The following is a 13949-nucleotide window of genomic DNA, read 5'->3' as shown; positions in this document are numbered from 1 at the left end:
TGAAGAAGACCGCAGAGCCCACCTCACTGACAAAAGACAAAGGAGGAAAAACCCAACACCCAACCCCAACCAACCAATTTTCCCTTGCAACCGCTGTAACCGTGTCTGCCTGTCCCGCATCGGACTTGTCAGCCACAAACGAGCCTGCAGCTAACGTGGACATTACCCCTCCTTAAATCTTCGTCCGCGAAGCCAAGCCAAAGACTGTGCATGTTCAACTATTTACAAAAGTCACTGTTTTTGAAAAGCTACATTCATAAGCAACAAAGATGATTCCAAGTAACAAGCATTTAACTTGCAAACAAACATTCAAGCAGTTTTCCTTAAAGTTGAAGGCTCAGGCAATTTGATCACCTGGGAAAAGGGCATATGTAAATTAGAAAGTTAACCCAGCCTACATTGTTCAATGTCTCAGATTTATTGTCTGAGTATATATATATATCATATTTAACTCAGATTCCTTTTTCCTGTGGGCATGACAGAATTATCACTAATTGGTAGTGCAAAAATAAACTGTACACAACATAGCAGAATGTAAAGACTCAAAACGTATTGAGGAAACAAAGAGGAGCTGGAGCGACTCAGCAATCAGGCTATATCCATGGAGGGAAATGAGCAGTCAGTGTTTCAAATCAGGTCCTTTTGTATATTTCTATCTATGGTTTGAGTTTCTCCAACTTCTCTTTGTTTGCTCAGGATTTCACATCAGTAGTTCTTGTATTTTTCAATGGTTCATTGCTGTGCTTGAATTATGTCTTTACAAATCAACCTAATTGTTTCATGTCAAATGTCGCATTAAAACAATTAGACTCATTTGACATGTGCTTATGTGGGGTGGGGATAAATTTAGAGATAAAGGCAGGGCAAGTTTAAAAAAAAACACAATGAGTGCCTGGAAAAGGGTGCCAGTAAAAGTCTTCTAGATAGACACATGAAAAAGAAGGGAATGAAGGGATAGCTATCTTATACAAGCAGAGTGTTTGTTTGATTTTGACATCATGTTTGGCACACACACACACGAGTGGAAGGGCCTGTCCTTGTACTGTTCAATGTGTAAATGCTCAAATGAAATACAATGTGTTATTTTTTTAGATGACCTTGGATCAATCAGAAGGTAGTTGTTTTTCTGTTATTGTGACAGGTTAGGCCTAAGGATCTTTTTCTTGTGAGAGGTACAAACTTTGCACAAAGCAAGAAAGTAACAAATCTGTGCATTGACTGCTGATCCATTTGTTTGCTGTACTGAAAAAGCAAAGAATCCACGATTTTTCTGGAGAACAGTTTCAGTATTGTGCAAATTCTGGTCATCACATCCCAAAAACCGCATGACTGCAATGAAAAGGGTGAAAAAAAATACCATATGGAAATAGTTTTACAGTGTCAGCAATGTGGATTAGATTGCATGAGATGGGGTTGTTTACTTTGCAACAGAGAAAACCAAATTAAGATTTTTATATAATAAAGAGGAACTTTTTCATTTAGCAGAGATAAAAATTGAGTGACGTAGTTTCAAAGAATTGGTAGATAGATTAAAGGAGAGATACAGAAATGTTTCTTTCATCCAGAGGGTTGTAAGGGTCTATAATTCACAGTTGGGAAGAGAAGTAGAAACTTTAAAAAGTACTTTGATGGGTTCTTGAAAAATCAGGATCTGCTGGACTATGGACCTCGAGTTGGGCAGAGGGATTTGATTTGGTAGACATTTTTTAACTGGCATAGACCCAATTGGCCTGAATCTGAGGAAGGCGATCCCACCTATTCCTGCTTGAAAGTTTTTATGTTCTTTAATGATTCAACCAGAGGGTGAAAAAATATGAAAAATACTACAGTAGTTAGGGGTTTGTGAAGGTTGCCTTATTAACAAGGATCAAAATTTATGTACACAAATTTTAAATGCACTTCCACTTCTTGATAGAATTTTAATAAACTAAGAAGCAAGTAAAAGTTATGCAAAATCAAAATACATTATTGAGACAGCAGCTTGAAACTTTCTTTGACTATTTCAAAATAAGCAGGCAATGATGATGGTTTAAAAAAACAAGATGGAAACAAGTTCTCACGCAAAGTGTATTTAATTACCTTGTTAAAATTGCACTGGAGGGAGCTGTATCTTGTGTACTTGTTTCTGTTTGTCTTGCTGCAGTGTCCTCTTCTGTAACTGCTGCCAAAATATCTGGAGGGGAACAAAACAATTCAGTGGCCATTGCTGTCTCTGGTGCATCTTGTGCCTCATTTTCACCAAGGTCATCATCGTTAATGCACAGCTTATGTTGTGTGGAATTCACGTCAAATGATGAATTATATGCTGCTTCAGTTTGTAATTTTTTTTCAGGAAGCAGAAGAGTTGGTGTATTTCTTGGAGTTTCTGAAAGTTTCAGAGTATTATTATTTCTCTTAGTTTGAGCTGAATGATCAGTCTCAAGTGAGGGCATCACTCTCTTTGTTGAAAAGTTGGGCTTCCCAGTGATTTTACCTAGAAAGCACAAGGAACCAAATCAGAATATTCTAGGAATGAATCTTTTTAATCAATGGATTGCAAGTCTACAATCGGAACTATGACAAATATTACATTCAATATGTAACGCTACATCAATCACAGATGCTGATGCATTCAGAGGGGAGCAATCTATCAGGAAAAAAAAACTTATTCCAATAATAGAAACCATACAAAGGAAAACCAAGTACAGCACCTAAATATAGCAACCACATCAATACTGGTTAGTGAGCAAAAACTTGACATTAGCATTGTCGAGAAACGGAACAGTTCAGCAGAAATGAGATGAATGGATACAGAATCCAGCCTTCCATATTAAACATAATCCAGAAGAAATGTACAAAACAGAGTTGCACTTAATTTTGTTCATTAGCAATAACAAATGAGTGACATTTAAATATTCTCCATTCAGTTACCAGGGTATCTACTCATCTAAGTTAGCCACATACCTCTCCTTATTCGTGGAACCTTCATTTCTTCAAATACAGAAGATGCCTCAGCTAATCTTTCCACATGAGGATTATTCAGAACATCATCAAAAGAAGAGAAAGTGAAATCATCACCAGATTCTAATGAAGTCGCAATATCTGAGAGAAATAAATCAGAATACTTCAGATTGATACACACGCTCTCACAGCCCCCAGTCTCAAAGTGTTCTAGTCAGTGAAGTACTTTTGATGTACTGTCGATGTGAGGATCCTGGCAAACATCAACAAGCAGCAATGTGATAAAAATAAAATAAATTTGCTTTGAGATATTGAATCAACATGAGAGATTCAGTCTAGATTTTTGTGCTCAACCCTCTGTAGCAGGACTTAAAACTCACCTTCATTAAGGGTAAAACACAGAATTCTGTTGACACCGCGGTTAAGTGAAAAAACACACAAATGCTGGAGAAACTCAGCAGGTCAAACAAGGCCTTTATGTAGCAAAGGTGAAGATACATCACCAACGTTTCAGGCTCTCCAACCGTCTCATCTTCTCTATTCCCCTCTCCTACTCTAACCTCACCTCCTCAGAACGCTCCACCCTCCATTCTCTCTGCAACAACCCTAACCTATCAAACCCACAGACAACGGTAGTGCTGTGTGTAGTCTGGTGCACTGACCTCTACCTTGCTGAGGCCAGTCGACAGCTCTCAGACATCTCCTCTTATCAAACCCTCTCATAGGACCCCACCATCACCCATCAAGGTACCGGCTCCCACACCTCCCCCCCCCCCCCCACCCCCCACAGTCACCAACCTCATTGCCTCCCATCCTTGCACTGCATGTTTCTACCTTCTACCCAAGATACTTAAACTTAATCATCCAGGTAGGCCCATTGTCTCTGCTTGCTCTTGCCCCATGGAACTAGTTTCATCCTAACTTGACTCCATCTTTTCTCTCCTAGTTTAATCCTTACCCATCTACATCTGCGACACCTCACACACCCTTCACCTCCTCCAAGACTTCAGATTCCCCAAACTTGGCCGCCTCATCTTCACGATGGATGTCCAATCCCTTGACACCCCCATTCCCCACACAGAAAGCCTCAAAGCACTTCGATTTTTCCTGGACCTCAGACCTAAGCAGTCACCTTCCACCACCACCTTTCTCTGCCTGTCAGAACTTGTCATTACCCTTTTTTTAAAATTTTTTTAAATTTTTCATACTATAAACCACATTGATCAAGATATACACATTTTCCTTTTCAAATATATAGTGTCGTTTTCTCCCCCCCCTCCCTCTTCCCATCCCACCCTCCCTACCTCCCCTCCCTCTTCCCATCCCACCCTCCCTACCTCCCCTCCCATTCATTTAAAGTTCAGAATCTAAGATACATTAAACCTGTCAAGCAATGTTGTCACTCAATAAAAATAAACAAGAAATTCCACTGAGTCAATTATTTTCATTCCCTTCTCCTTCTGTCATTTTAGGTGGTAGATGTCCCCGGTAGGTTTTCTCTATTGTGTTTCATATATGGCTCCCATATTTGTTCAAATATTTCAATATTATTTCTTAAATTATATGTTATTTTTTCTAATGGAATACATTTATTCATTTCTATATACCATTGTTGTATTCTCAAATTATCTTCTAATTTCCAGGCTGACATAATACATTTTTTGCTACAGCTAGGGCTATCCTAACAAATCTTTTTTGTGCACCATCCAAATCAAGTCCAAATTCTTTGTTTTTTATATTACTTAGGAGGAAGATCTCTGGGTTTTTTAGTATATTGCTTTTTGTGATTTTATTTAATATCTGGTTTAGATCTTCCCAAAATTTTTTCACTTTCTCATATGTCTAGATTGCATGAATTGTTGTTCCCATTTCTTTTTTACAGCGAAAACATCTGTCAGATACTGTTGGGTCCCATTTATTTAACTTTTGAGGTGTAATATATAGCCTGTGTATCCAGTTATATTATATCATATGTAACCTCGTATTTATTGTATTTCTCATAGTTCCTGAGCATAACTTCTCCCATGTTTCCTTCTTTATCTTTATGTTTAGATCTTGTTCCCATTTTTGTTTAGTTTTACCATTTGTTTCCTCATTCTTCTTTTCTTGTAGTTTAATATACATGTTTGTTATAAATGTTTTGATTATCATTGTGTCTGTAATCACATATTCAAAATTACTTCCCTCTGGTAACCTCAGACTACTTCCCAATTTGTCCTTCAAGTAGGATTTCAGTTGGTAGTATGCCAACAATGTATCGTGAGTTATATTATATTTATCCTTCATTTGTTCAAAGGATAGTAATTTATTTCCTGAAAAGCAATTTTCTATTCTTTTGGTCCCTTTTTTCTCCCATTCTCTAAAGGAAAGGTTATCTATTGTAAAAGAGATTAGCTGATTTTGCGTCAGTATTAGTTTTGGTAGTTGGTAATTTGTTTTATTCCTTTCTACATAAATCTTCTTCCAAATATTGAGCAGATGACGTAATACTGGAGAACTCCTACGTTGTACCAATTTTTCATCCCATTTATATATGTTCGGGTATCTTCTCCCCTATTTTATCTAGTTCTAATCTAGTCCAACCTGGCTTTTCTCTTGTTTGATAAAAATCTGATAGGTATCTTAATTGTGCGGCTCTATAATAATTTTTAAAGATTGGCAGTTGTAAGCCTCCTTGTTTATACCATTCTGTTAATTTATCTAGTGCTATCCTCGGTTTCCCCCTTTCCATAAAAATTTCCTTATTATTTTCTTTAACTCCTTGAAGAATTTCTCCGTCAAGTGTATTGGCAATGCCTGAAATAGATATTGTATCCTTGGGAAAATGTTCATTTTAATACAGTTTATCCTTCCTATTAGTGTTAGTGGTAAGTCTTTCCAATGATCTAAGTCGTCCTGTAATTTTTTCATTAGTGGATAATAATTGAGTTTATATAGATGGCCGAGGTTTTTATTTATTTGTATACCTAGGTATCGTATTGCTTTGCATTTGCCATCTGAATGGTGATTCTTTCTTAAATTTTGAGAAATCCGCATTATTCATTAACATTGCTTCACTTTTATTTGCGTTAATCTTGTATCCCGACACTTTTCCATATTCCTTCAATTTCTTATGTAATTCTTTTATTGATATTTCTGGTTCTGTTAAGTATACTATAATGTCATCTGCAAATAAACTGATTTTATATTCCTTGTCTTTTATTTTTATCCTTTTATTTTATTTTCTGTTCTTATCAGTTCTGCTAGTGGTTCTATGGCATACACGAACAATAAAGGGGATAGTGGGCATCCCTGCCTTGTTGATCTGCTTAAGTTAAATTGTTTTGATATATATCCATTTACTGTCACTTTCGCCAATGGCCGCTTATATAATGCTTTAATCCAATTAATATATTTCTCTGGTAAACTGAATTTTTGTAGTACTTTGAATAAATAATTCCATTCTACTCTGTCAAAGTCCTTCTCTGTGTCTAAAGCAACCGCTACTATTGGAGCTTTATTTCCTTCTACTGCATGAATTAAGTTAATAAATTTACAAATATTGTCTGTTGTGCGTCTTTTTTTAATAATTCCAGTTTGGTCTAGATTTACTATTTTTGGTACATAGTCGGCTAATCTGTTTGCTAATAGTTTAGCTATTATCTTATAATCTGTGTTAAGTAAAGATATTGGTCTATATGACCCTGGTGCTAGTGGATCTTTCCCTGTCTTTGGTATTTCTGTAATTATTGCTGTTTTGCATGAATCTGGTAAGCTTTGTGTTTTATCAATCTGGTTGATTACTTCCAGAGGGGAGGAATTAATAAATCTTTAAATGTTTTATAGAATTCTATTGGAAATCCATCCTCTCCTGGTGTTTTATTATTATTGGGTAGTTTTTTTTATTATCTCTTGTATTTCTACTATTTCAAATGGTTCTATTAATTTATTTTGTTCCTCTATTTGTAATTTTGGTAGTTCAATTTTAATTAAAAATTCATCTATTTTGTCTTCTTTCCCTTCGTTTTCAGTTTGGTATAGTTGTTCGTAGAATTCTCTGAAGTTTTCATTAATCTCCGTTGGATTATATGTGATTTGTTTGTCTTTTTTCCTTGATGCCAATACCATACTCTTAGTTTGTTCTGTCTTAAGCTGCCATGCTAGAATTTTGTGTGTTTTTTTCTCCTAGTTCATAATATTTGTTTTGTCTTCATTATGTTCTTCTCCACCTTATATGTTTGTAATGTTTCATATTTTATTTTTTTATCTGCCAATTCTCTTCTTTTAGTTGTGTCTTCCTTCATTGCTAATTCTTTTTCTATATTTGCTATTTCCCTTTCCAACTGCTCTGTTTCCTGATTGTGGTCCTTCTTCATCTTGGTTACATAACTTATTATTTGCCCTCTGATGAACGCTTTCATTGCATCCCATAGTATAAACTTATCTTTCACTGATTCCGTATTTATTTCAAAGTACATTTTAATTTGTCTTTCAATGAATTCTCTAAAATCCTGCCTTTTAAGTAGCATGGAGTTTAATCTCCATCTATACATTCTTGGAGGGATGTCCTCTAACTCTATTGTCAATATCAGGGGTGAGTGGTCCGATAATATTCTAGCTTTATATTCTGTTTTTGTTACTCTGTCATGCATATGAGCTGATAACAGGAATAGGTCTACTCTTATGTATGTTTTATGTCTACCCGAATAACATGAATATTCCTTTTCCTTTGGGTGTTGTTTCCTCCATATATCCAAAAGTTGCATTTCTTGCATCGATTTAATTATAAATTTGGTTACTTTGTTCTTTCTGTTTATTTTTTTCCCAGTTTTATCCATGTTTGAATCCAAATTAAGGTTGAAATCCCCTCCTATTAGTAGGTTCCCTTGCGTGTCTGCTATCTTCAAAAAAATATCTTGCATAAATTTTTGATCTTCTTCGTTAGAGGAATATACATTGAGTAAATTCCAAAACTCCGAATATATCTGACATTTTATCATTACATATCTCCCTGCTGGATCTATTATTTCCTCTTCTATTTTAATTGGTACATTTTTACTGATTAATATAGCTACTCCTCTAGCTTTTGAATTATATGACACTGCTGTTACATGTCCTATCCAATCTCTCTTTAATTTCTTGTGCTCCATTTCAGTTAAGTGTGTTTCTTGCACAAATGCTATGTCAATTTTTTCTTTTTTCAGTAAATTTAGCAGTTTCTTCCTTTTGATTTGGTTATGTATTCCATTAATATTTAAAGTCATATAGTTCAACGTAGACATTTGATACTTTGTTTATCTTTCCTTTCCGCTTCCTCATCATCACCTTTCCTTCTTAGCCATTTCAGCTTTCTTGTTTTGAACACTTTATAAGACAACATTTCTAAAACATCAAACATTTCCCTTATTCTCCTATCTAAAATTTCTTTAACCCCACTATCCCCTCCCCTTCCTGAGTTGTCCTTTATCCCTTGTCGGGCAACCACTTCTCCCCTCTCCATTTGGATTTGCAAATTCACTCGCAGTGACCGGAACACCTCCCCACCCAGCCCCCCCAGAAAAGATATTAATTTTCATATATAACAAAGGTCACTCTCTTAATTCCCTCCTTACTTCCTCTCTTCCCTTTCTTTCCCTTATTAATTCTTATCTATACTCTATATATTATCTATACTCTATATATTTTCCTCTAAATACGGATACACTGATGTACACACATATATACACACACACACACACACACACACACACACACACACACACATATATATTATGTCCGTGAACTACTCTTTGCAGACGATGCCGCTTTAGTTGCCCATTCAGAGCCAGTTCTTCAGCGCTTGACATCCTGCTTTGCGGAAACTGCCAAAATGTTTGGCCTGGAAGTCAGCCTGAAGAAAACTGAGGTCCTCCATCAGCCAGCTCCCCACCATGACTACCAGACCCCCACATCTCCATCGGGCACACAAAACTCAAAACGGTCAACCAGTTTACCTATCTCGGCTGCACCATTTCATCAGATGCAAGGATCGACAATGAGATAGACAACATACTCGCCAAGGCAAATAGCGCCTTTGGAAGACTACACAAAAAAGTGTGGAAAAACAACCAACTGAAAAACCTCACAAAGATAAGCGTATACAGAGCCGTTGTCATACCCACACTCCTGTTCGGCTCCGAATCATGGGTCCTCTACCGGCATCACCTACGGCTCCTAGAACGCTTCCACCAGCGTTGTCTCCGCTCCATCCCCAACATCCATTCGAGCGCTTTCATCCCTAACGTCGAAGTACTCGAGATGGCAGAGGTCGACATCATCGAGTCCACGCTGCTGAAGGGTCACGTCTCCAGAATGGAGGACCATCGCCTTCCCAAGATCGTGTTATATGGCGAGCTCTCCACTGGCCACCGTGACAGAGGTGCACCAAAGAAAAGGTACAAGGACTGCCTAAAGAAATCTCTTGGTGCCTGCCACATTGACCACCGCCAGTGGGGTGATATCGCCTCAAACCGTGCATCTTGGCGCCTTACAGTTTGGCGGGCAGCAACCTCCTTTGAAGAAGACCGCAGAGCCCACCTCACTGACAAAAGGCAAAGGAGGAAAAACCCAATACCCAACCCCAACCAACCAATTTTCCCCTGCAGCCGCTGCAACCGTGTCTGCCTGTCCCGCATCGGACTTGTCAGCCACAAACGAGCCTGCAGCTGACGTGGACTTTTACCCCCTCCATAAATCTTCGTCCGCGAAGCCAAGCCAAAGAAAAAATAAATAAATAAATAAATAGATAAATAAATAAATAAGTGTGTGTGTGTGTATATATATAAACATAATATATAAATAATATATACTATATATATATATATATATATATACACACACAATATATATATATATATATATATATATATATATATATACACAATATATATATATATAATATATATATAATATATATACACACATACATATAGTTCGTGGTCATTTTTGCTCTCATTACATGTCTTCATCTCTCTGTCTGTTTTGTAGTTGTTCTGCAAATTTTCGTGCTTCCTCCGGATCCGAGAATAGTCTGTTTTGCTGCCCTGGAATAACTATTTTAAGTACTGCTGGGTACTTTAGCATAAATTTATATCCTTTTTTCCATAAGATCGCTTTTTCTGAATTAAACTCCTTTCTCTTCTTCAGGAGTTCAAAACTTATGTCTGGATAGAAAAAAATTTTTTGACCTTTGTATTCCAGTGGCTTTTTGTCTTCTTTTATTTTCATCATTGCTTTCTCCAATATATTTTCTCTTGTTGTATATCTTAGGAATTTTACTAAAATGGATCTTGGTTTTTGTTGTGGCTGTGGTTTCGGGGCTAATTTTCTATGTGCCCTTTCTATTTCCATTTCTTCCTGTAATTCTGGTCTTCCTCGGACCCTGGGGATCCAATCTTTTATAAATTCTCTCATATTCTTGCCTTTTTATCTTCCTTAAGGCCCACTATCTTTATATTATTTTTTCTATTATAACTTTCCATTATATCTATCTTCTGAGCTAACAGCTCTTGTGTCTCTTCAACTTTTTTATTAGATTCTTCTAATTTCTTTTTTAAGTCTCCTACTTCCATTTCTACGGCTGTTTCTCGTTCTTCCACCTTGTCCACTCTTTTTACTATATCTGACATGACCATCTCTAATCTATTCATTTTTTCTTCTGTACTTTTAATTCTTTTTATTTCACTAAATTCTTGTGATTGCCATTCTTTTATTGATTCCATATATTATTTTTTTAAAAATATCCATTGTCTTGCCCTTCCCTTCTTCTTCCATTTCTCTATGTTCTTCTTCTTCTTCCTCTGGGTTGGTCATCTGTTGTTTCCTTGATTTCTTTTTACTCTCTTCTTTCTTGTTCTCATTGTTTTCCATGTTCTCTTCTTCTTGTTGTGCTGTAGCTGTCATTCTCAGCTGTGGAGATCGACTCCTCAGCTGGTCCCCCCTCCCATCAGTGTTTTTTTTTGTCATGCGTATCGCGCATGCGCGACTCCTCGCGCATGCGCGGTTGCGCACTTTTGCTTGGCACCGCGAGTCATTTTTGTAGTCCCGAGCTCAGGACTTCGACTGACCTTAGGGAGTGGGTTTCTCTCTCCGCGGCGGGCCTCCTCGGACAGGTAAGGCCTTCACCTCCTTCTTCCGATGTCTTTTCTTCTTCTCTTCTTCCCGTTGCTTTCGACTTTTCTTTCTTCGCTGCCATTTTCTTCGCACCTTTACTTTCACTTTATTTTAATTTTCGTGTTTGTGCCTTTGTGTTTTCTGTGTTTTTTTTAAAAACTTTTCCGGAGAGGGCTGGAGTTCCCCGACTGGCCACTACTCTATCACGTGACTCCTCTACTTGTCATTACCCTTAACAATTTTTCGTTCAACTCATCCCACTACCTCCAGATTAAAGGAGCAGCCATGGGTACCCGTGTGGGTCCCAGCTATGCCTGCCTGTTTGTGGGTTTTGTGGAACAAAACACGCTACAAGCCTACACAAGCAAGACCCCCCCCGCCCCACAACTCTATCTCCGGAACATTGACAACTACATCGGGGCGGCCTCATGCACCTGCGATTAGCTCATCAATTTCATGACCACTTTCCACCCTGACCTCAAACTCACCTGGTCCATCTCTGATCACACTCTCCCTTTTCTGGATCCCTCTATCTCCATCTCAGGAGACTGACTCTCCACTGACATTTATTACAAACCCTCTAAGTCCCATAACTACCTGGACTACTCATCCTCACACCCTGTCCCCTGCAATGACTCCATCCCCTTCTCTCAATTCCTCTGTCTCCGCCACATCTGCTCCCAAGATGAGGTCTTCCAGCCTCTGAAATATCTGCCTTCTCCCACAAACGTGGCATCCCCTCCACCACTATTATCTCAGTCCTCACCCACATCTCCACCATTCCCTGATCATCTGCCCTAGCCCCCCACCCCTATCAACAATAAACACAGAATCCCCCTTGTCCTCACCTACCACCCCATCAGCCTCTGCATCCAACACATTATCCACCGGAATTTCCGGCACTTAGTACAGGACCCCACCACCAGACACATCTTTCCTCATCCTCCCCTCTCAGCCTTCCATAGGGACTGCTCCCTCTGTGACTCCCTTGTGCACTCTTCCCTTCCCATCCATCAACTGTGCCCCCCCACCCCCAGCACCTTCCACTGTGGTCCTAGGAGGTTTAATACCTGCACCCACACCTCCTCCCTCACCACGGTCTGAGGACCCAAACAACTGGGGTCTCAGTAATGCGGAATCTTTATGGGTAGAACTGAGGAATAGCATGGGGCGGAAAATGTTAGTGGGGGTGGTATATAGGCCTCCAAATAGTAATGTAGAGGTGAGGGAAGGCATAAAAAGAGAAATTAGAGAAGCGTGCAATAAGGGAACAGCTGTCATCATGGGAGACTTTAATTTGCATATAGATTGGACTAGCCAAATTAGTAAAAATACTGAGGAGGAGGAATTCCTTGAATGTTTACGGGACGGTTATCTAGACCAATATATCCAACTTGGGAGCAGGCTATTTTAGACTGGGTATTATGCAATGAAAAGGGGCTAATCACCAATCTTGTACGAGGCCCTTTGGGTAGGAGCGATCACAATATGATCGAATTCTCACTCGACATGGAGAGTGAAGAAATTAAAACCAAGACTAAGGTCCTGAATTTAAATAAAGGGAATTATGATGGTATGAGACGGGAGTTGAGTAAGATTGACTGGGTGATGTTTATGGGGGGGAGGGGGGGTGGTTGACGGTGGATAGGCAATGGAAAGCATTCAAAGATCTAATGGAAGAATTGCAGAAATCGTTTATACTGTTTGGCATAAAAATAAACCAAAAAAGGTGACTCAACCGTGGGTAACAAGATGAAGCATGGGCAGCTCGAACAGCACAATGCTATTACAGCACCAGCGATCTGGGTTTGAATCTGTAAGGAGCTTGTAAATCACCCCCCCCCCCACCCTGTGTCTGCATGCATTTCCTCAGGGTGCTCCGGTTTCCTTCCACCCTTCAAATCCTAAGGGGTCATAGGTTAATGGGGAGCAATTGTGGGCAGCACAGGCTCATGGACCAGAAGGGCCATTTACTGTGCTCTATGTCTACATTTTAAATTTAAAGAGCAAGTGCCCACAGTTTGGAAGTTAGCACTTCAAAATTGAAATAAAATTTCTGCTTTACCTGCAATCATAAAAGCAATGCAAATCTGCTCGACTTTGTGTTGAGTTTTTAAAGTGACAGTTATAGTTTCTGAGATCAATTTCAAATATCTTGTGAAATTATTTACAGAAATTGAGAGGAGGATCACAGTTCAAAACTGGGCTGCAACATAATCCCTTCCCTGTTTTCTGGCAATTGGAGGAAACAATTAAAACGTCACAATATTCGAACAAATATGGGAACCATACATGAAATACAATAGAGAAATCCTACCACGGACTTCCGCCACCTAAAACGACAGAAGGAGAAGACAACGCAATGAACTGACTCAGTATATAAAAGTAAAAGACAAGCATTTCTTGTTTATTTTTATTAAGTGACGACATTGTTTAACGGGTTTAATGTATCTTATAGATTGAACTTTGAATAAATGGGAAGGGGGGTGAGGGAAGGAGGGAAGGGAGAGGGAAAAAGGGGAGAAAATGACACTGTATATATTCAAGAGAAAAATGTCTGTATGTATTTTGGTCAGTATGGTTTATAGTGTGAAAAATAAAAAATTTTTTTAAAAAACCAGAAAATGTTACTGATCATTAATAAACGTTACTAATTATTCATGAATACTTGTGAAAAAAATACACTTACCATAATTATCTAATGTATTAGTGTCTGAAGGTGTTGAGCAATCCTATGGAAAAGCCAGAACAGAAGAGTTATAATGTTTGGCACACATTTCCCCATGTGGTATAAAATTTGGCAAATTATTAAAATTAACTTGTTGGTTTTAGCGAGAACACAGGAGTACTGTGGAATATTTTACTTGTCAAGGACTGTA

At 38.3% G+C, this 13949-nt stretch overlaps 1 protein-coding gene across 7 annotated transcripts in view; it reads right to left on the bottom strand.

Moving 5' to 3' along the window:
- Positions 1–13949, bottom strand: part of LOC138763083 (transcription factor TFIIIB component B'' homolog) — a 135335-nt gene that overhangs the window by 27746 nt on the left and 93640 nt on the right. For 5 of the 7 annotated variants that reach the window (XM_069936683.1, XM_069936700.1, XM_069936690.1 and 2 more), the window contains 3 exons: positions 13760–13802; positions 2944–3081; positions 2080–2473 (listed from right to left, as the gene is read on the bottom strand). In XM_069936683.1, coding sequence (XP_069792784.1) covers positions 2080–2473; positions 2944–3081; positions 13760–13802 — 575 coding nt within the window. Of the gene's footprint in view, positions 1–2079; positions 2474–2943; positions 3082–12942; positions 13404–13759; positions 13803–13949 lie in introns of those variants that run through there. The other 2 variants (XM_069936710.1, XM_069936720.1) reach the window with 2 other exon arrangements.

The sequence above is a fragment of the Narcine bancroftii genome, chromosome 1 (assembly GCF_036971445.1).
Source record: "Narcine bancroftii isolate sNarBan1 chromosome 1, sNarBan1.hap1, whole genome shotgun sequence".
NCBI lineage: Eukaryota > Metazoa > Chordata > Chondrichthyes > Torpediniformes > Narcinidae > Narcine > Narcine bancroftii.
The sequence above is the reverse complement of the archived record's forward strand: the minus strand, read 5'-3'. Positions and strand labels throughout refer to the sequence as shown.